Here is a 24,420-nt window from a genome sequence, read left to right on the forward strand (position 1 = left end):
AATTTTCTGTTTAGATGACTTAGAGTGGGTAATTTAAAGCTCCCACTATTATGGGGCTGGGGTTAATTTCGTATTTATTGTTTAATATATCCACAAATACATTCAAAAGTGCTTCAAAAATTTTGGTGTACCTCTGTTTGGTGAATCTTTGTTTATGAATGAAATATCCTCTTGTTGAATTGTTTCTTTGAGGAGTAAAAAGTGGCCTATTTATCTCTTTTGCTGAGCAGTCTACTCTGTGGGTGGACAATCTCCACAGGAGTGGAGCTGGGTGTCTTGTGTGACCACTGCATGGAGGGCCTTTTCTAGTCTTCCCTATGCATGCAGAACACTGGCAGGTGTGGACATCACCTAATGTGCATGATGCCCAGTAATTCCTAATCTGAGCATGTACAGGGTGGGGCTGTAATGGAGGCATGACTGAATGGGAAGAGAAGGCATATGGCCAACATGATTCTGGGAAGCCTCCTGAGTGCCTGCCAGTTTCCTGAGGGTCTGGTGTGGGTACTGTGACATACTTTAAGATCCCTCAGCTGTCATACCTGCACATGCCAAGGCATGATGTTAGTACCACATGGACCTGATGCTTAATCCGTAAGTACACAGGGCTTGATTTTATGCGCATAAATATGTTAGTGCTTGGTGATGATCTCTGGACTACAGACAGCCGTAAGAGTGCCATATAGTGCGCACCTGCATACAGGATGTCAAGTGTAAGGAACTCAGGTATCCCATTCGTGGTGGAACCAGTGGGCTGGACACAGGTGAACAAGTTCAGCTGCTTAGATAATTTCAAAGGTGACTTAATATTATTTGAAATTGAAATATTTGTGATTGGTTGAAGAACCATGGTGTCTAAAATGGGCAAAAAATTAATATTTAATTTTTTAATGTGGATCCTAGTGAAAAATGATAGAATAAAATAATAAATATATAGTTGCAGTGGAAAGTAAAAATTCAGTTTTGGTTGTTTAGATGACACGTTCGTACAAAATACAAATTAACATAATGGATTAGTGGTATGCATACATTAGTGGTTTGTGAGTTCCAGGTTACGACACAAATTATCCCCTTTATTAAATGATAGGAATGTTATATGTGAAGAATAATGTTTACAATACGGTGTTTATGGGCTTTAGAGATTGCTTAGTGGCTAAGGCCCTTGCCTGCAAATCAAGGACCCATGTTTGATTCTTCAGTACCCATAAAGCCAGATGTGCGAGGCAGCATATGCATCTATACATCATTTGCAGTGTCTAGTGGCTCTGGTGCACCCAGTATCTCTCTGTCTCTATCTGCTTATTTTGCTGTCTCTTTCAAATAAATAAATATAAATTTAAAAATTTGAAGATGTTTATCAAGTGAAATTAATGAAAGAATACAAAAAATTAGCAATATGTTTTATCTACACATAAATTTATATAGCAGAATTTAGAATATAATAAGAATAGATCTGTGAAAGCATTTCACAGCTGAATGATAGCTGAAGATATTTATGGATAGAAAGTCTCAATAATTGAAAATGTTGTTATTATAGAAATTAATGTACAATTCAACACCTATATTTTAATATAAGTAATAATGTCATGTGTGTGTACACAAACATGAAGTTGAAAAGGTATCTTGCTCAACATATATGTAAATGAACACAGACCTTTGAATTCTTTATCATGGACTTATGGAGGCAGTGTTGCAGTCAGGGTCACATTGTTGGCAGAAATCACCCAGCGAAGAATAGTTTTAGGGGGTAAAAGTGTCTATTTTGGCTTACAGATGCTATGGAAAGCCCCATCGTGGCAGGGGGAAATGATGGCATGAGCAGAGGGTGGACATCACTCCTGCACCCACACCCGGCCAACATAAGGAAGACAATAGCAACAGGAGAGTCTGCCAAACACTGGCAAGGGGAAACTTGCTATAATACCCACAAGCCTACCCCCAACATAGCAAAGAAACATTCAACCAATACAAGATGTAAAACAACCAGGGCAAACACAAAACTCTGTAGCTCCAAGTCCAACAACTCTAGTCAATGACAAGTCTCCAAGTCCAATAATTCTAATCAGCAACAAGTCTCTGGATTTCCAATTCCACCCCTCCAGCTAGGCTACTCACAGTCCTGGAAAACTTTATCAGGGTCCAGAAGCTTTCTTAACAGCCATCTTGTGGTCCCAAAATTTCCACTGGGTCTCCACTGCAATTCAAGGTTCATCCTCATGGCTCCCTTGGGTCTCCATGCAGGCATCCAGAAAATCTGTTTTACACTGCCCATGGCCATTTCCAAAACACAAGATGACATTGCAAATACAATGACCCTTTCTTTCCTGCATTTCTTATATTCCACAATACCAGATAGGATGCCAAAATGTTAATCCAGGAGGGAGTAAAGCAGACTTTGAAGAACAAGACATTCTTGAGCACTCAGGCCCTTTCAAAACAGTCTACATTCTTCCTGTTTCCCCAGTACAGGTCATCTGGCCCAGTCTCAAAAGTTATAATATCAAATAATTGCAGCTGAAAGGGCAGAAGTTTCAGCCGAAAGATTTCATGTCTGTGCTATATCTCCCTCCTCACACCAGTCCATTTCTACACAAAGAAATCCTGTACAAATTCTCAGGGCTTGGGCATAACAGCAAGCCTTTCACACAAAATGCTCCTAGGCCAGTCCTAGAAAGGTTCTGTCTCGCCCTCACAAGCCAAATCTCATAGTCCATAATTCTTACTACATTGTGTTCTTTCAGTTCTGACCAGAAAAGCCTATCAAGCTGGACTTACAGCATTGCAAGATGACTCTTAGGCCAAGGTTTCAAATCATTCCACATTCCTCTTGAAAATCAGCTCCAAAAGGCCAAAGCCATGTAGTGAGGTGTTTAGCAGTAAATGACACCACTCGTTGGTACCAATATTACTATTTCAATTAGGTTTGCATTACTGGCAGAAATCACCCAACCAAGAGTAGATTTTGAGGGAAAAATGGGGGTCTTCTTTTGTCTTACAGACTCAAGGGGAAGCTCCATGATGGCAGGGGAAAATGATGGCATGAGAGAGGGTGGCAGTCACCCCATGGACAGCATAAGGTAGACAAAAGCAACAGGAGAGTGTGCCAAACACTGGCAATGGAAACTGGCTATACCACCCATAAGCCCAACAATAAACCTCTCCAGGAGGCATTAATTCCCAAATCTCCATCAGCCTTGAACCCAGCATTTAGAACACCTAGGTTTATGGGGGGGCACGTGAATCAAACCACCACCAGTAGAACTTAGTAAAATTAATATCTTTCCAAAATTTTTTAAGTCTAAACCCTAAGGAGATGGCATTAATAGGTTGACATGAGCTGTGTAGTTGAGATTAGAATAATTTCCCACCTCATTTAAATTATAGAGGATTTGTACATATCTCCTGATTTCTTAGGACACAAACATAAGGGAAAATGTAAAGAGATAGTTGTCAACGTACATTCAGTTATCAGTGTAAACATGAACTCCCAGGCCACAGAACAGTTTGTAACTAATTTATGCTCATATAAATTATGCATTCTAAGAAATTTTTTGTTGTATACTGAATTTAACAAGAGATGAAATGTTTGCTTTCTTGTAATGCAATTTAAAATTATAAACAAGAGCTATAAATGAAAAATTCATATTTTATTATGCTCACCATAAAAAGAAAAGTGAATACAAACTAAGAATTATTCTAATATATTAATTGTTGGTGCTAGCTTCATGATGCTCACAGAAACACCCAACGAAGAGCAGCTCCTGGAAGGAAAAGGTTTAGTTTGGCTTACAGGCTCAAGGGGAAACTGCATGATGTTAGGGGGAAACAATGGCATAAGCATAGGGTGCACATCACATTCTGGCTAACATCATGTACAACAGCCACAGGAGAGTGTGCCATACCCTGGCAAGGGAACAATACCTTGCATCCAGAAGGCTCCAAGTCCCAACTACCACCAGGTGAGGATCTAATATTCAGAATACATAAGTTTATAGGGGACATCTGAATCAAACCACCACATTCTGCCCTAGCCCCCATAAACTGATAACCATCCATGAGATAAAATGCCATGCATTCAGTACAACTTTGAAGGTCCCCATAGTTTTTATCAGTTTGTGGTGGTTTGATTCAGGTGTCCCTCATATATTTAGGTATTCTGAATGTGAGGTCCTTAGCTGATGGCAATTTGGAAATTAAAGCCACCTGGAGACAGTGCATTGTTGGGGAGAGGCTTATGGATGTTATAGCCAGCTTCCTCTTGCCAGTGTTTGGCACATTCTCCTGTTGCTGTTTTCCATCTGATGTTGCCCAGGAGGTGATGTCCACCTTCTTCTCATCCCATAATTTTCCCTGCCATAATGGAGCTTCCCCTGAAGTCTGTAACCCAAATTAAACCACCTTTTCCTGCAAGCTGCTCTTGGTTGTATGTTTTCTTCCCATAGTGCAAACCTGACTGCAACGCACTCCCAATCATGCTCAAACATCACCATAGTCCAATGTGTATTAACTGAGCTGTAATAACAAAAACCAGTCATAATGGCACAGAATAAAAATTCACACTACAAAGATGGCATTGGGTATAGCAAAAAAATATTCAACAATACAATATTTAAAACAAACAGGACAAACATTAAGCTCTGTAGCTCCAACTGTGACAATTTTCATCAATGACAAGTTTTAAAGTCTGATCAATCTAACTGCTGATGAGTCTCTCAATTTCCAATTTTGCCCCTTCAGCTAGGCCACCGACAGTACCAGAAAACTTCATCCATTGCCAGCATTTCTCCTTGGTAGCCATCTCATAGTTCTGGTATCTCTATTGGATCTCCACTGCAATTTATGGGTTCATCCTCATGGTTCCACTGGGTCTACACTAAGGCAACCAAGTCTGTTTCATACTGCCCATGGTCATTTCAAAAAAAATCGCTACAAATTTAATGACTCTTTTCTGCTTTTATTTATTATGCTCCATACTACCAGGTGGGAAACCAACTTGTTAATGCAGGGGGAAATAAAGCAGACTTTTAAGAAAAGGACAAACCTTCAGCATTCAAACCACTTCCAAAGACTACATTTTTCTTGTTTTCCCAATTCAGGTCAGCTGGTCCTATCTCAATAGTTGTATTCTCTCAAACTGTTGCAGTGGAATGGGAAGTAGTGTTGACAGAAAGAATACATTTTTTTCTGTGCTATATTCCTCTGCTCACAGTAGTCCATTTATAAACAATACAATACTACACAACTTCCCAGGACAGGCAGATCATAAGCCTATCACATAAACTGTTTCTAGCTCACTCCAGGCAAAGCTCTTTCTCACCCTCATAAGCCAAACCTAATAGTTCATTGTTATTACTGCATTTAAGTGTTTCAACTGTGACCTTACTTACAGCACTGGATGGAAGGTTTTAGGTCAAAATTTCAAATTCTTCCACATTCTTCTCTCAGATAATTTCCAAATTGACAAATCCATACTGTCAGGTTCATAGCATCAAAGGTACCAATGCTACTGCTGCATCAGCTTCAGGTTTCTGACAGAAAACACCTAATTAAGATTGACTAATGGTAGGAAAGTGTTTATTTGGGGTTACAAACTAGAAGGGAAGCTCCATGATGGCAAGGGAAAAGAGTGGAATGAGCAGAGGGTAGACATCACCTCCTGGCCAACAGCAGGCTGGCAACAGCAGCAGGAGGGTGTGCCAAACACTGGCAAGGGAAAGCTGGCTAGAATACCCACAAGCCTACCGCCAACAACACCTTGCTCCCAGGAAGCTTCAGTTCCTAAATTGCTACCAGCTGAAGACTTAACATTCAGAACACATCAGTTTATGAGGGACACCTGAATCAACCACACTAATTAACTATCTATATAAAAAAGTTTACTATTATAAGCTTATTTCTGAAACTTGTTTGAAGTGGGCTATGTAGAGAAGAGAAATACTAAAACTGACTTGATGACACTTTGCCTCCTACAACAGATATGGAGCAGTGTTTGAAGTGTCCAGAAGATCAGTATGCCAACACAGAACAGACCCACTGTCTACAAAGAACTATAACATTTCTTGCATATGAAGAACCCCTGGGGATGGTTCTGGCCTGCTTGGCCCTGTGTTTCTGTGCACTGACCTCTCTAGTTTTGGGGGTATTTGTGAAGCACCATGACACTCCCATTGTGAGGGCCAACAACCGTGCTCTCAGCTACATCCTGCTCATCTCCCTGGACTTCTGTTTCCTCTGCTCCCTGCTCTTCCTGGGTCATCCAAACACAGCCACCTGCATCCTGCAGCAGACCACATTTGGAGTGGTTTTCTCTGTGGCTGTTTCAACCATCTTAGCTAAAACGATCACTGTGGTTCTGGCCTTCAAGCTCACAACTCCAACAAAAAGGATGAGGTGGTTGCTTGTATCAGGAGCACCGAACTTCATCATCCCCATCTGCATACTGATCCAACTCATCCTCTGTGGAGTCTGGCTGGGAACATCTCCTCCCTTTATTGAAGCAGATTCACATTCTGAACATGGGCACATCATCATTGTGTGCAACAAAGGCTCAGTATCTGCCTTCTACTGTGTCCTGGGATTCCTTGGCTCCCTCGCCCTGGGGAGCTTCACTATAGCTTTCTTTGCCAGAAAGCTGCCCGACAAGTACAATGAAGCGAAGTTTCTAACCTTCAGCATGCTCGTGTTTTGCAGTGTGTGGGTCACGTTCCTGCCAGTGTACCACAGCACAAAGGGGAAGGTCATGGTGGCTGTGGAGGTCTTCTCCATCCTGGCCTCCAGTGCAGGTCTGCTCGGGTGCATCTTTGTCCCTAAATGCTATATTATTTTCTTAAGGCCAGAGAGGAATTCTCTTCCAAACTTCAGAGATAGAACACTTGCTTGAACCTATAAATCTTCTAAAATACTTACTGATATATATGTATATACATATATATGAACAACTTTATAAGAATTGTGTTCATAACACACATATATTAACATGAATATATATGATAAAGTAGTTGAAAAATTTAACCATCAAATCAGAAAGTAATAGGTTACTATGAGACTTTTGTTTCACATATAAGTGACTTGAATATTTTCTTAAAAGATGACAGCATACCATTATTAATGCATTTAGGATAATTAATACTTTATATATTAATCTTCAATTTATCAGTTAGTTATGAGACAGTTTGTAGGTAATATCAGATAGGAGAAAGCTTTTCTTCCCTAAAATGCAAGAGTATCATAATAAATACTTAGTTTTTTTTCTGAAAAACGTTTGAAAATGTTATGAAATAGAGTTCACAAGTGAAGAAATATTCAGGATGCACTGTGAGAAGAGAAATCCTCTTCCTGTATCTTTTAAATGATTTTCTAGCTAACTGAAATTTCCTCTCCCCATGTACAAGGAATTACCCCAGAATCTTAATGGATTGATTGGATATAGTCACATATGTGGAACATGTGATCATATAAAGGGAGTGCTTATTAAGGTATTTGAAGTAATGTTACAGTTGTAGAATGACTTCTGAAAGGTCATGCAGTTGAAACTAGTATTTCATAGTTCACTGAGTATGTCATAGTTTCTGGAATCTACTGAGGAAATAAAGGGCATGAGATGAGATAAGTAGAAATGATTATAGCAGAAAATGATAAGACTATTGCAATTTATGTGAAAAAAAATCGACTGTTAAGAGAACACAGAGAGAATGGAGGTCCCAGAGCCTCTATCCACTGCAATCCAACTCCAGATGCATGGGCCACCTTGTGCATCTGGCTTTCCTGAAGAATTGAACCTGGGTACTTAGGCTTATAGCCAAGTGCCTTAACCGCTAAGCCATTACCCCAGCCCGGAACATTACTGAAAATTCATAACATGGCAGGGGTATTTGTTTCTAAAATAGGGTTATTTAACTCATTTATGATATAGTAGACTCTGATAATCAAACTTTTCAAGTTACTAACCACAATTGAATGACAGTAATGGCTCTTAGTAATCTTTATTAACTTTCTAATTTGTAAATACTATGTTATATATGGTCTTGTAAGTAGTGTGAATGATTCCAGGCATTAATTATTATTGGTTGATGTGATTGGTCATCTAAGCATCTATGTGCTGAAAATTTGCTCCTTATTGTGAGAGTGCTGAGCTGCTGTGTCCATTCACAGATACCCAGGTGGTGGTTTTCACTTTCCTCCATGTCCTCTGCATTCCTTCCATAATCTGTGGTCTGCAAATTTCATAGGCGTTCTCACAAGTGGAAGGATATTCATCTCAAGATGTATTATTTAGGAAACTTAGACAAATACTGTGAAAAATCTACTTTAGGGCATACAGACTGCTTATCTGTAAGTTTAAAAACCAAGATGAGGGCTGAAGAGATGGCTTAGTAGCTAAGGTGCTTGCTTGTAAAGCCAAAAGACCTTGGTCCAATCCCCCAGGAGCCACGCAAGCCAGATGCACAAAGTGACACATGCATCTGGATAAGCCAAGATGATATAAAGTATAAGGAAAATTTAATCATTCCAATAACCAAGGAGCTCAATGCCTGGAAGCTTGGAACAGGACATAATATTATTTTTTCTAGTTAGAAATTAGAAGTGAAGTGTTATGCTGATTTTCTAACTACAGGCACAAAGCACCCACCGAGCTAAAATCAGCTGATGTGAGCAAAGTGTTTATTATTGTGGTCTCGAAGTTCAAGGGACAGAGGAAGGTATTTGACAGCATGGCAAGCGATAGCATGAGCAGAGCCTGCACATCACGTCTTCCATAGCACTTGAAAAATGGCATCAAGAGAATTAACTGAACCCTGGCAATGTGGGTCTGGCTATAAAACCCTAAAGCTCACCCCAAATCCCCACAACATATCTCCTTCTTCAAGGCTCTACCTCCCAGATTGACACCAGGTTGATAGCAAGCATGCAAAGCACAGGAGTTAATGGTTGACACCTTCTGAAAATGAGCACATCAGGTTTCTCCATTTTGTCTTTCTAGGTCATGAAGGGGAGCTTTCCTGATCCTAGACCTAGGTTAATGTTATGAAGGCATAAAAATTTAATTTAAAAAATGCTTTAAAAAAGAGAAAATGATTGCATCAGGGCCTCTAGCCACCACACACGAACTCCAGATGCAAGCATGACCATGCTTCTGGCTTACATGGGTACTGGTGATTCAAACTGGGTCCTTAGGCTTCGCAAGCAAGTGCCTTAAGTGCTAAGCCCTCTCTCCAGCCCAATAAATTTAATTTTAATTAAATTTATATTTTTTATTTTCTATTGCAACTTTTGGAGTTTCCTAGGATATCTGTTTTCTTTTATACATTGAGAATGTATTTTTAAACTACCCTTAGCAATCTTTGCTTCCTAACACCCTCAATGTTAATTTTTTGTTTCTCAAAAAAGTAATAAATATGTAGACATTATAACTACAGTATATCTGCACTATTGTCCACACAATATTTCCTTGATTGTACAACAATTTTCAACTGTTTTTTTCTTGAGCTATAGTGAGGAAACAAATCCTGCTTATCTTATATACATACTTATGGGAGGTTTTCACTTTAGCATTGAGATCAGCACTCATATTTAATATTCCACATTCACTCTTAAGGTTATATAGGCCATGGCAGATGTGATGGTGATGACTAATTGAATGCTTCACAGTCAGGAGGGTTTTTTTTTTCTTGTTTTAGTGATGGGTCTTGTGAATCTTAAGTATGCATTGCTATCTGTAAAAACAATATTCTGTAACCAAAAGTGAGAGCACTATATATCAAAGGGGATAAATGGACACATAAACACTTTTTGAGTGGTAACACTTCTCAATATACCCAAAGAAGAGTGGAAACTTCCCTCTAGAAATATATGACCTTCTAAACCATAGGCTTCTGACTTGGGTTGTAGAACCAAGAATGAATTCCATCCCACTGAGCAGGCCTCATACACAATCAGAGAGCATTTGATAACCCACACAGCCCGTGTGCCACTATTACACCAGTGTGTCCTTCTTGCCTGGCTGGTTGATTTTGTAACTTTCAAATTTTACTGCTTGTTCACCCTGTTGGAAAACTTAATCCTCTAGCAGTTCACACAGCACTCTTGCCTACTTGAAGATGAAGCAGTCAGGAAACTGTCCTCCATTTTAATTCCACCATTTTCTCTCTATGTCCTGTGCCTACACCTGTACTGTCTATAGCAATGGGGCTTTACCATTTAGAAATGCTGGGTAATCAACTGCTTAGGCAATGGCCTCTTCTAGTTTGCAATCTCACCAACAATGAATACAAGTTCCTCTTTCCTTACATCTTCATCAACATTTGATGTTTGTTTTCTTGATGGGATAAGATGACTGGGGTACAATAGTATCTCAGAGTTGTTTCAACCTGCATTTCCCTAGTAAGTAGGAAGGGTGGACATTTTCATGAGTACTTGTTGGCCATTTGTGTTTCTTCCTTTGTGCCATATCTGTTCTGTCTATTTTCTGTTTTTGACATGAAGATCTTGCTTTTATATTTAGTGCTATGAATTTTCCCCTAAGGACTGACTTGACTGTGTCCCATAAGGTTTGGTTCTAAGCGTTCTCACTGTCACTCAATTCTGGGAATTTTGTAATTTCATTTTTTATTTCAGCCATTACACATTTATTGTTTTAAAATGTGCTGTTCAGTTACCAGGAGCTGGTGGGTTCCTGGCACATCTTTTGTTATTAATTTCTAGTGATACAGTATTGTGATCTGATATTATTCAGGGAATTATGTGGATCTTCCTATATATGTGGAGTAAGGCATTATGATCCAGTGTATGATCTATTTTAGAGAAGGTTCCATGGGCTTCTGAGAAGAATGTGTAATCTGTGGGTTTTGTGTAGTGTTCTGTAGATGTCTGTTAGGTCTAAATGTTCTATGGTATTGTTGAGCTCTGTTACTTCCCTGTTAAATTTCTATTTGGATGATCTATCAATTGCTGGTAGTGAAACCATTACAAGTCTCTGACTATGATGGTGTTGGTGGTGTTTAGGTTCTTAATGATAATAAGTCTTGGAGAATTTCTCCTTTGGTCAGTCTGTTTGGAGTTCCATTATCTTCTTGTAACTTGATGGAACTTTCTCTTGAGGGAGTGGGAAAGTTTTCTTCTATAATTTTGTTGAGTACATTCTCCATGCCTTTGGTCTAAATGTTTTCACCTTCTGGTATTCCCATGATCCAAATGTGGGCCATTTAAGGGTATCCCACAGTTCCCTCATGTTCTGTTCACAAACATTTTTGAATTTGCAGAAACTTTTGGACTCACAAACTATTTCTTCTGTTTTCTCTTCCTATTCTGAACTTCTATCTTCTACATGGCTGACTCTATTTTTGACAGCTTCTAGAGTTTTGGGCTTGTGTTTTCTACTGTCTGTTTATGTGTAGTTTCCATCCCTCAGTCGAGTTCCCTTTTCACATCATTTTTTGATTTTCTTAATACTTCTTTGAATTCATCCTTGCATTTATTATGTTTTCATTGAGCTTAACCAGCTGATTCTTGAGGTCCTCTTTTTTCTTCAGTCTCCTACAGATCATTGAACTGTCTTTGGAACCCTTCCTAGTTCTTTTAATTTAGGTCTAATCTAGAGAGGAAAGCATTCATACAATTATTGGACCTTTGTCAATTTCCTACAAGTTCTCCTATTTGCTTGGCCAGGGTAACATAGCTTGTATCTTCATTTTGGGATTCTGATCCTATTGTCTCTTCTAAGTTTTGATTAGAGATGTCTATTGTGGACTGGGAAATCTTGTAAGATTTACTTGAATTTGATTTTTCATGTTATTCCTTTTTTTCTGTGGTCTGCCCGTCACATTGTAGGAATCTTATTTATTACAGGAGAAATCTCCCAGTAATAGAGAAGCCTAGGACAGGGGAACACTAAGTGGTGGGTGGGATGGCAGTTGTTCTCTGGGTCCCTGGTGGTGGGAATACCTAGGACAGGAGAACTCTAGCCTGCTGGTCTGGATTCATGCACACAGGGGCAGTGAATCAGTGACCTGGTTGTGGGAAAGCCTAGGGGTGGGGAATGCCTGTCTGCTGGTCTGGGTCCTCTCATGGAGGGGTGGCCAGTGGGACGGGTCATGCATGATGTTCCTTTTCCTTTCCCATGAATTGAGGCATGGTTAGGCAGATGCCATCTTGACCAGAAGTCTAGGTGGGGAATTTCTTTTGTGTTCCTTTGTTATTTTGTGTGCTTTCTATACCAGGATGGGCCTATATTTTGTAAGATTGAGAAAATGTTCTCCTATAACTTTTTTGAAGTTATTTTCTGTTTTGACAGGAAGATCTCTCTTTTATATGTCCATGAACTGGATAATTTGTCTTTTTAAGGTATCTTAAATTTTCCAAATGTTCTGTCCATATATTTTTATATGTATTTTCTATGTCTTCTTTTCTGATCTGTTTTTCTAGCTTGTCCGCAAGCCTTGAAAGTCTGCCCTCTTCATTATTTATTCTGTTCATGGGGCTTTATTTAGAGACTTTGGATTTTGTTAATTCATTTCTTTATTCTTGTTCTTGTGTTCTTTGTTTTACATTGGGGTTCTTCCATCTTGAGAAATCCCTAGAGAGAATGCAGCAACACTGGCTTTATTTGGGTCTGTGTTAAGTGGCCTGGTAAGCCTTGATACTAGTGGGCCTGGACGTGTCTTTTATTTTCAGGTCTGAATTGGGAACACTGGAAGCTGAGCAGCCTACTCTGTGGGTGAACAATCTCCACAGGGGTGTGGCTGGGTGTCCTGTCCTGTATGATGAGTGCCTGAGAACCTTTTCTCATCTTCTCTATGTAGGGAGCACACTGGCAGGTGGCTTGAGTGTGTGGATATCACTTAATGTGTCTGATACCCAATAAAAACTCCTCATCTGGGCATGCACAGGTTGGGGCTGTGATGGTGGCATGACTGAATGGGCACAGAAGGTTCATAGTCACTACTATTCTGGGAAGCCTACTGAGTGTCTTCCAGTCTACATAAGGGACTAATGTGGGTAATGTGACCAGTTTTAAGTCCCTTATCAGTTTGACACTCATGGAAAGGCTGGGGAGTGAAGTCAGTGCTAAATAGATCTGATCTTCAATCCACAAGTTCTCAGGCCTGTATTTTAACCACATAACTGTTTGAGTGCTTGGGGATGGGTTTCTGCAATATAGCCAGCCTTTAGAGTGCTGGGTAGTGCTCATACACATATGATGGCATGGAAAAATGGTAGCATGAGCAGACAGTGTACATCACTCTTGGCAAACAAAAAGGTGGGCAATAGCAATAGGAGAATGTGCCATACACTGGCAAGGGGATACTGGCTATAATACCCATAAATTGGCCCCCAAAATACACCACCTCCAGGAGGTTTTAATTTCCTAATCTCCATCAGCTGGGAACCTAGCATTCAGAATAACTATGTGTAAGGAGAGCACCGGAAGCAAATCACCACATTCTGCCCCTGGCCCCATAAACCTATAACCACCCATGATGTAAAATGCAATACATTCAGTCCAATTTTAAAAGTCCCCATAGTTTTTGTAAATCCAAATGATGTTCCAACATCTCTGTAACCCATGGTCTTTTAACTGAGCCATAGTACCAAAAAATCACCCCCAAAACCCATAATGGCACAAAATAAACACACTGCAAAAGATGATATTGGGTATAGCAAAGAAAATTTCATCAGATACAAGATTTAAACAGCAAACATCAAACTATGTAGCTTCAAGTCCAACAACTCTTGTCAGTGACAAGTCTCCAAGTCTGATAATTGTAACCAGCAGCAAGTCTCTGGAATTCCAGTTTCACCCTTCCAACTAAGCTACTCACAGTCCTGGAAAATGTCACCTGAAGTTGGCAGCTTTCCTTAGCAGCCATCTCGTGGTCCCTGCTTCTCCACTGGGTCTCCACTGCAACCCACAGTCCATTCTCATGGCTCTATCAGGTCTCCATGCAGGCATCCAGAAAACCTGCTTCACTTCACAATGCCCACGTCTGTTTCCAAACCACAAGACCATGTTGCAAACTCAATGAACCTCTGTTTCCTACATTTCTTATACTCCATAATACCAGGTAGGGTTCCAATTTGTTAATCTGGGGGTGGGGGGGAATAAAGCATACTTTGAAGAACAAGACACTCCTTTAGCATTCAGGACCCTTCAAAAAAAACTTTACATGCTTTCTGTTGAACCATTACAGGTCAGCTGGCCCAATCTCAATGAACGTAATCTCTTATATAATTGCAGATGAAGGGGCAGAAGTTTCAGTCCAAAGATTTCATTTCTGTGCCACACCACTCTGCTCATAGCAGTCCATTTCTATACAAAACAACCTGCATAGATTCTCATGGCAAGGGCATAATGGCAAGGCTCTCACACAAGCTGCTTTTAGCCCAGTGCAAACAAAGCTCCTTTTCACCCTCATAAGCCAAACCTCACAGTCCATAGTTATTACTGCATTCAGGTCTTCCAACGCTGACCAGAATAATCCATCAAGCTGTCCTTAGAGCATTGCAAGGTGTCTCTTAGGCCAAAGTTTCAAATTCTTCCACATTCATCTTGAAAATCAACTCCAAAAGGTCAAAGCCACTCATTCAGGTGTCTAGCAGCAATCTCACTCCTTGGTACCAACATTACTGTTGCAGTCAGGTTCACATTGCTGGCAAAAATCACCTGATGAAGAGTAGGTTTTGGGGCAAAAGGGTCTTATTTTGGCTTAAAGACTCAAGGGGAAGCTCTATGATGGTATGAGCAGAGGGTGGATTACACCCACTGCCCAACGTAAGGTGAACAACAGCAACAGGAGAGTTTGTCAAACACCACAAAGAGAACAGTGGCTGTAATACCCATAAGCACACCCTCAACAATACACTGCCTCCAGGGGCATTAATTCCCAAATATCCATCAGCTGAGAACCTAGCATTCAGAACACCTAGGTTTATGGGGGATACCTGAATCAAACCACCATACAGCCTGTGCCTGCAAAGCCAAAATACCCAGGTTTAACTCTCCAGTACCCACATAAAGCCAGATATATAGTGGTATATGCACCTATAGTTCATTTGCTGTGGCTAGAGGCTCTGAATCACCATTCTCACTCTGTCTCTGTTTGTATTGCTGTCTCTCTCAGATAAATAACAAAAATAAAACATTTTTTAAAGATTGTGCTATCAAATAAAATTATTTATATAATTTGAAAATTTACCAATATGTTATATCTACTCATAAATTTATATAACACAATTTAGAAAATAATAAGAATAGATCTGTGTAAGTATATATTTATGGGTAGAAAGGCTCAATGATGAAATAAATGTTAATGTTATACCAATCAACTTATATACAATGCAACTCTGTTATTTTAATAAATATCATGATGTCATAGGTGTGTACTCAATATGAGGATGTTGAAAAGGGATCTTGCTTTACATATATGTAATGGAACATAGACCCTTGAATTCATTAACATGGATTCTAGCTTGTAGAACAAGAATTTAATGAAATATGAATGCTTCCAGAATTTCCCTTTTAAGACATAAACATTAAGGAGAAGCTGTTACAAGGTTGGGCTGAGCTGTGTACTTGAGAGTAAGACAATTTTTCATCTGATTTAAATTATGGAGTATTTGTAGGTGTCCTTGTTTTCTGAGTACAGTGATCTAAGGGAAAATATAAAGTAAAGACATAGATATAAAATAAAGACATTCATTTGTCATTGTAGACATGAACTCCAAGGCCACCAAACAGTGAGTAATAAATTGTACAGTCTAAAATATTTTATTGTAGTATGCTGATTTTAATAAGACATGAAATATTTTGCTCATTCTCAGCATAATTTAAAAATCATAAGTGATAATCATAAATGAAAAATATCTATTTAGTTATATTCACCATGAAGCGAAAAGTGAAAAAAGAATTAAGAATTGGTGCTATATTATAAATGGTTGGAGCTAGCTTTACATTGCTGGCAGAAAACACCCAACCAAGAATAGCTTATGGGAAGAAAGGGTTTATTTCAGCCTGCAGAAATGAGGGGAAGCTCCATGATGGCAGAGGGAAACAATGGCATGAGCAGAGGCTGGACGTCACTTCCTGACAAACATCAGGTGGACAACAGCAGCAGGAGGGTGTGCCAAGCACTGGGAAAGGAACAGTACACTGCCTCCAGCAGACGCCAATTCCTACGTTGCCACCACTGAGGATGTATCATGCAATACATTCAATCCATCATTAAAACTCCCCATAGTCTTTATTAATCCCAATGATATTCAAACAGCCCCATAGTCCACATCCTTTTAACTGAGCTAGTATAATAATAATAATAATAATAATAATAATAATAATAGCACAGATTAACATTCACACTTCAAAAGTTGGCATTGAGCGTAGCATATAAATACTCAACAATACATTATTAAAAACAAACAGGGCAACCATCAAATTCTATAGCTCCAAATGTGACAATTCTCATCAACAAGTCTTACGGTTCAATAAATCTAACTAGTGACAAGTCTCAGGAGTTCCAATTCTACCACTTAAACTAAGCTACTCACAGACCCCAAAACTTCATCTGGTGCCAGAAGTTCTCCTTGGCAGCCACCTCATTGGACTGACAACTCCATTGGGTCTTCGCTGCAATGAATGTTTTACCCTCATGGCTCCACTGGGCCTCAACCCATGTAAACCAACAAGCCTGCTTCAAACTGCCCATGGGTATCTCCCAAAAAAAAAATGTTATAAATTCTATGACTCTTTACTGCATTTGTTAAATTCTATACTACCGTGTGGGCTACCAACTTGTTAATCCAGGAATGAATAGAGCAGACTTTGTAGAACAGGACACTCCTTCAGCATTCAGACCCCTTCAAAGGATTCTGTGTTCTTTTTTCCGTCATTTTATTGACAGCCTCCATACTTACAGAAAATAAACTGATAATTCCCTCCCCTCCTCACTTTCCCCTTCACAGTTCTACACTCCATAATATCCCCCATCTCTCTTTTATTTTGATGACATCATCTTTTCCTCCTATTGTGAAGGACTTGTGAAGATACTGCTAGGCATTGTGAGGTCATGGATATTAAGGCCCCCACCAATGCTATCTTATGTGAGGGAGGTTTTATTTACTTATTTATTTTTTGGATTAAAGACGAGGGGAAGATTCATGATGGCAGAGGAAACCAATGGTATGAGCAAAAGGTTGACATCAACTCCTGACCAACATCAGGTGGACAACAGGAGCAGGGGACTATGCCAAATACTGCAAAGGGAAGGTGGCTATAATACCCATAAGCCCACCCCACTGCTTCCAGGAGGCTTCAATTCAGAATTTTCTACCTGCTAAGGGCATAGCATTCGGAACACATAAGCTTATGGGGGAAACATGAGGCAATCCACCACATTAATCAACGTTCTAGATAAAAGGAAAGCACATTTTGTAAGTTTCTCAAGGAAATCTGTTTAAGATGACCTGTGTATAGAAGAAAGCTGACTTGATGATATTTACCTTTGTTGCAGTCCAGTTCGCATTGCTGGTAGAAATCACCCAACCAAGAGAAGTTTCTGGGGAAAAGAGGTTTATTTTGGCTTACAGATTTGAGGGGAAGCTCCATGATGGCAGGGGAAAACTATGGCATGAGCAGAGAGTGGATGCCATCCCCTTGCCAACATAAGATGAACAACAGCAACAGGAAAGTGTGCCAAACACTGGCATGGGGAATCTGGCTATAATACCCATAAGCCCAGGTCCAACAATACACTGCCTCCAGAAGCATTAATTACCAAATCTCCATCAGCTGGGAACCTAACATTCAGAATACCTAAGTTTATGGGGGACACCTGAATCAAACCACCACATTCTGCTCCTGGCTCCCATAAACTGATATCCATACATGATGTAAAATACATTGCATTCAGTCCAACTTTAAAAATCCCCATAATTTTTATCAATCCCAATGATGTTCAAACATCTCCATAGTCCAAGATCTTTTAACTCAGCCATAATAACACCGCCCCCCGCAAGAAAAAAAACCATAATGGCACAGAATAAACATTCATATTGCAAAAGATGACACTGGGCATAGCAAAGAAGTATTCAACCAATACAAGATTTGAAACAACCAGGGAAAACATCAAACTCTGTAGCTTGAAGTCCAACAACTCTAGCCAGTGACAAATCTCCAAGTCCAATAATTCTAACCAGCAACAAGTCTCTGAAGCCCCAATTCCACCCCTGCAGCTAGGCTACTCACAGTCCTGGAAAACTTCATCAAGGCCCGCAGCTCTCCCTAGCAACTATCTCATGGTCCCGGCATCTCCACTGGGTCTCCACTGCAATCCATGGCTCAGCTTCATGGCCCCATGGGGTCTCCATGCAGGTGCCCAGCAAACCTGCTTCACACTGCCCATAGCCATTTCCAAAACACAAGATCATGTTGCAACTCAATGACCCTCTCTTTTCTGCGTTTCTTATACTCCATAATACCAGGTAGAGTGCCAATTTGTTAATCCAGAGGGGAATAAAGCAGACTTTGAAAAGGACACTCCTTGAGCACTCAGGCTCCTTCAAAAGAGTCTTACTGTTGCCCCAGTGCAGGTCAGATGACCCAATCTCAAAGTTTGTAATCTCTCAAACAATTTGCAGGTGAACGGGCAGAAATTTAGGTCCAAAGATTTCATTTTTTCTGTGCCATCTCCCTCTGCTCACACCAGTTCATTTCTGTGCAAAGCAACCCTACACAGCTTCTCAGGACATGGGCATAACAGCATGTTTCTCACACAAGCTGCTAGCCCAGTCCAGGCAAAGCTCTCTCTCACTCTCATAAGCCAAACCTCACAGTCCATAGTTCTTACTGCGTTCAGGTCTTTCAACTCTGACCAGAATAGTCCACCAAGCTGTACTTACAGCACTGCAAGGTGTTTCTTAGGCCAAGGTTTCAAATCCTCTCACATTCCTCTTGAAAATAAGCTCCAAAAGGCCAAAGCCACACAGCCAGATGTCTAGCAGCAATTGGCACCACTCCTTGGTACCACTTTGCTGTTGCACTCTAGTTTGCATTGCTGGTACAAATCAGCCAAGAGCAGCTTCTGGATAAAAGAGGTTTATTTTGGCTTACAGGCTTAAGGGGAAGCTCCATGATGGCAGCAGAAAATGACGGCACGAGCAGAGGGTGGAGGTCACTCCCTGGCCAACATAAGGTGGACTATAGTGTGCCAAACACTGGCAAGGGGAAACTGGCTATAACACCCATCAGCCCGCCCCCAACAATACACTGCCTCTAAGAAGCATTAATTCCCAAATCGCTATCAGCTTGGATCCTAACATTCAGAACACCTACATTTATGGGGAACACCTGAATCAAACCACCACATCCTTGCACTTCAGCAAAGCCATAGCTGAAACCACAGAGGTAATGGGGAGACAAGTAAGAATGCTGTTTCCATGATAAATCTAACAATAAGCAGTAGGGAGAAAGACCCTGAGGGTAGTCAACACTTATCAAAGCAGAGATCCAGAGGTGCCTAAGAGCTCATCAGTGAAGCAGACATAAAACTCACTCACCACAGCTCAAGGAATTTTGTGAAAGGGGGAGCAGGAAGATTTTAAGAGCCACAGATTGAGTCCTCATGCCCAGAGGCATTCCTCCCCTACCCCCCCCAAAAAAAAAACTGACTGCTACTCTCACAATGCATACCCCACAACCCCATGGGGAATACCTGTGACCCTACTGAGGAGGATCCCCAGCAGAATGGGGGCAGGGATGAGGGAAAAGAGGGTACCAATTCATGAACTACCCATGAAAAATATGTTGTTAATCATAATACAAAGAAAAAACCATACAATCTGGTATAAATAATGATAATTTGATCTCTTCCTTTCCAATTTGTATCTCCCCACTTCCAGGCTGACCTGGAATTTACTATATAATCTCAGGGTTGCCTCAAAATCAAGGTGATCCTCCGACCTCTGACTCCCAAGTGCTGGGATTAAAGGCATGGGCCATCACACCTGGCTTCAATTTGTATCCCTTTTATGTGTGTCTCTTGCCTTATTGCTATCGCTAAGATTTCCAGTACTATATTAAATAATAGTGGGGACAGTGGGAAAAAAAGGAAATGAAATATCTGTGGGAGCATGTAATGGGAAGGAAATGAAATAAAACAAATATTACATATACTTAATATATTTCATATTATACACATACAAGCTCTTTGTCAACTAAAAAAGGAGTAATCTTATTATTAATAACAAATCTACCACTAAGCTACATGCTCAGCCTGTATACTGTTTTCTTTAATATTTGAAAGAGGGGCTTTCCTCATGTTTCCATATCTAATTTCTTCATTATAGTATGTCTGTTTATTATTCTTGCCACCCTACAAGAGAATTCAACATAGACTGGAACTTTCATGGATGTCACCTAAAGATTTCAATATGCTAACATATATTTGTAATGATCAAATACACTTAAATCATCTCAAGATCTATAATTCATCACTCTTCTCTACAAATGAAAACCCTAACTTACAGTTTTATCTGTAGCCTACAACAATATGTTGAATATCTTCATACTACATGCACTTATAGAAGCTAATTGGCAACATGCATGTTAGCATGCAGAAAAAAGGATGTCTTTTCTGAACATGCAATAAAAATTTCACATGCAAAATGTAGAAGTGATTTTGAACTACTATCCTTTAATTAGCAATAATGAAAATCAATGTCATAGATGAAAAATGATTCATCACAAGATACTGATCCTGGATACTGAATAATAAGGAAGTAGATTATATTCTAGAAAAAACATATGAGGATTATTTTCTTCAGTGTCATTGAGTAACTGACCAGATGATATTAGATTCATCATAATTTTGGAGTATAAGGATTTTGAATGATTGTTTCTTCAGGTAATAGTAAACACATGAAGAGCTATGGGATTTTTGCATGCGTGACTAGTATGGAGCTCTGGATGAATGTCATAGACCATGATCTTTTCTGACTGCAAGTGACACTGCTTTATGTCAGAAACCATGGGAACATAATATCCCAGCATTCCATGTTTCTATATAAGCTCAGGGTGGCATGGACCCCCTATTTCCAATTACCTTCACATATTACTCTGCATTCTGTGCTGAAATCACCTTACATGATTTCAAATTATGTTCATGCAAACAGCTGGTTTATACATGATGGGTAACAAAACTATACAAGCAAATCCCTAAGTCATGTTTCCCATATACATGATGACATCATGGCCCCTGGGGCAGAAAATGATCTTCACAGCATATTTTTAGCTAACGGGATGTGGACCTCAGATGCAGAGCCCCAGGGCAGTATGACGCATATTCCTCTAGAGACGATGATGCAAGCACAACAGCACTTGAGGGAGATCAATGGATTCTTCAGTCAACCACAGTAATAAAAACAGACACATATGCACACAAGGACGTGTGATACATATTCATCTGCATGTCGCTCTGTGTTCCACCTCTGTACATGTTGTTAGCTTGGAAAATATTGAAAAGATGCTCACTTTGATTTTTGTCTTCTTGCTCCTGAAACTTCCTGTCATCTTGTGAAATTTAAAGGACAACAGCTGCCTGTGGGAAAGAAAACACCATAGAGTTTATGGTGAAGATACACAAACTGAATGTGTTTTCTTACTTTATGTGAAACCCTTGCAGGGAGATTACTAGCTCTACATTCCTGAGACACAGTAAGTGCTTTTCCATGTTGTTATTATTGCTTCATTATTATCATGGATAAAGCCTGAGAGGCTGTGGGTGGTTGACAAACATGCTGCAGGTTCTGGTTCATGATATGACAATGATCACTTCATCTACTTTACCATCAGTGGTATAATCATTTCTTTCTGATGCTTGAACAAAAGTTGGTTGCACACATATTCCACAGTTTCTTCAGCTAATCTTGTGGGGATGAACATCTAGTAAGGTTCCATTTTATGACTTTTGTGAATGTGATACTAGGTATATAGTTGCTCAAGCTTTTCTGAAATAAGTTGGCATCGATTTTTTGGAAGTGATATTGCTGGGTCATATAATGGCCCTAATTTTAGACTTAGAAGATCATTCTCCATTCTGATGCCCAGAAAAGCTTATATCCCCACCAAAAAGTGTAAGTATTCCAATTTCCCTGCAATCAGAACAGCATAGTTGTCCGGTTAAGATGGCGGTGTAGGTACCACACCAAAGCAACCGGGGAGGGAGGGGAGACCAAAAAAACTCAGCAAAATACACACTTTTACTAAAAAGTGAGGTGTATAGGAAATTGAAGCAGCAGCAGAGAAGTAGGAGAGATCCAGAGCATCCAGAGCCCGCGCGCAGGCAGGCAAAAGCGGCTCCGGCAGCTCCGCCATGGCAGCGGCGGCACACTAGAAAGCCGCCAAGCTCGGCTCCAGCCGCAAGAAAATCCAGGTGCGGGAGCTTCCCCTCACACCGCACTCTCCGCAACTCGGGAAACGTGAGGGGAGAGCGGCAGTGAGCAATGGAGGAGCAGACTGCAAGGTTGAAGAACACATGGAGCAGCGAGAAAACCGGAGAAGCTGCGGCTCCCTCCCCTCCCCCTCCACCTGAGCCCAGCTCCGGCAAACAGAGCAGCGGTCCCGTACCCAACCACGCCAACCTAAGCTGACAGCAGGACCCAAGCAGGAGCAGAGTTCGGCAGCAACATCAGCGGCTCCGGCACCGGTAACAGTGGCCCCAACAGTAGCAGACGGGGGGGGGGGGCCAACAACAGCCGACCCAGCAGCAGAAGCTTCAGCTGCTGACAGACCCAGTGGGGGAGCTGATCTGCAGGGCCACAGTTGCCAGGCTTGGCTTGCCCTGTAGGAACAGCCAGTGCCCGGCTCCAGAAATCACAACAGCAGCCCGACGACCCAGGCAGCAACTTGACTGAGACCAAACTCATCCAAGGTAACTGGGTTTGCACCAGGGAAGGGTCTCATTTGCTCACAAGCTGACTTGGATCCCTCAACAGACCAGAAATCTTAACCTCTATGTTGATAGAGGATCTGGTTGTTATAATAACTACTCTGGCATACATACTTGGGGCTGTTTTTGACTGAATGGGTACAGTGTTTAGTTAACTTTTAGAATCTACCTGTATTTTATTCCGCTCAGCCTACTTGAATACCCCCATAGCAGGGAAACTCAACCCCTAGGAACACCTTTGTAGAACAGCATAGTGCATTACTCATGACTGTGGACAAGATATCAATGTAGTTTCTTCTAAAATTTCCTGATTTCTATGTATTTTTTTGATTTATCATATGCTAATTGGTCATTTGTTCCTCTTTAGGTAAATCTCTTTTAGCATGTTTTCCTATATATTGATTGGGTTCTGTGATTTTAGTATTCAATTTTGCATTCTTTATGTCCTTGATACTAATTAGCAGTCAGATTTATAGCTCCAATATGTTCTTGCATTATGCAGGCTAAGTGTTTGATCTATTCATTGTTCCTTCTGCTATGCAGAAGCTTGTAGGCTTAATGAATTCTCATTAATCACATCATGCAATCATTTCCTGAGCTATTGAAACCTGTACACAGAGCTCTCGGCAACTGCATTCCCTTTGCTACCTTCTATTAACACAATTGGTAATACATCAGGTGCATAATGCTTTTCATACTTGATTTCATAGAAGGGGAGAAATAGTGATAATGATGTATTCTTCAATATATAAATTTATAAAGTCCCAAGTACAATTTGTGTAAGAAATTATCTTGCATTCAATACATGGTTTTGTCACCTCTGTCAAAACTGGTTATGGTCGAGCTGGAGAGATGGCTTAGCAGTTAAGCACTTGCCTGTGAAGCCTAAGGACCCCGGTTCGAGGCTCGATTCCCCAGGTCCCACGTTAGCCAGATGCACAAGGGGGCGCACGCATCTGGAGTTCGTTTGCAGAGGCTGGAAGCCCTGGCGCGCCCATTCTCTCTCTCTCCCTCTATCTGTCTTTCTCTCTATGTCTGTCGTTCTCAAATAAATAAATAAATAATTTAAAAAAAAAACTGGTTATGGTACCATGATGTCATTTATAATTCTCCATTCAATCTCAATGATGAATTAATCTTGGGAAGTACCATTCACATTTTTTATGTATGGCTTTTTGTGTACTTGGAATAATTTGTTGTGAAAACACTAATATTGTGTTCCTTACAAAATCTACTATAAAATTAATTAATTTCTTTGCTTATAAAAGATACAATTTTTCATATCTATTTCTGTTGAAAATGAAATGCCTTTAAGGTTTTGATTAATTTTTTTTCTTCATCAAGAAAGGTAGGGATCTAAATTTGTTCTTCCACATGTGGCCATCCAGAATTGTCAACAGAACTTGGTGAGGGGCTATGTTTAATACAGAATATGTTTAGGAGTCTTGGTAAAGTCAGGTACCTGTAACTGTGTGGGTCTTCTACA

The 24,420-nt window shown here is 40.3% G+C and overlaps 1 protein-coding gene across 1 annotated transcript in view; it reads left to right on the top strand.

Moving 5' to 3' along the window:
* Nucleotides 1-7,883, top strand: part of LOC123453665 (vomeronasal type-2 receptor 116-like) — a 32,200-nt gene extending 24,317 nt beyond the window's left edge. The window contains exons 4-5 of the mRNA XM_045131260.1: nucleotides 5,976-6,845; nucleotides 7,300-7,883. Coding sequence (XP_044987195.1) covers nucleotides 5,976-6,845; nucleotides 7,300-7,352 — 923 coding nt within the window. The 3' untranslated portion in view covers nucleotides 7,353-7,883. The remainder of the gene's footprint in view (nucleotides 1-5,975; nucleotides 6,846-7,299) is intronic.
* Nucleotides 7,884-24,420: the final 16,537 nt, after the last annotated feature.

The sequence above is a fragment of the Jaculus jaculus genome, chromosome 12 (assembly GCF_020740685.1).
Source record: "Jaculus jaculus isolate mJacJac1 chromosome 12, mJacJac1.mat.Y.cur, whole genome shotgun sequence".
In the NCBI taxonomy this organism is placed as follows: Eukaryota; Metazoa; Chordata; class Mammalia; order Rodentia; family Dipodidae; genus Jaculus; species Jaculus jaculus.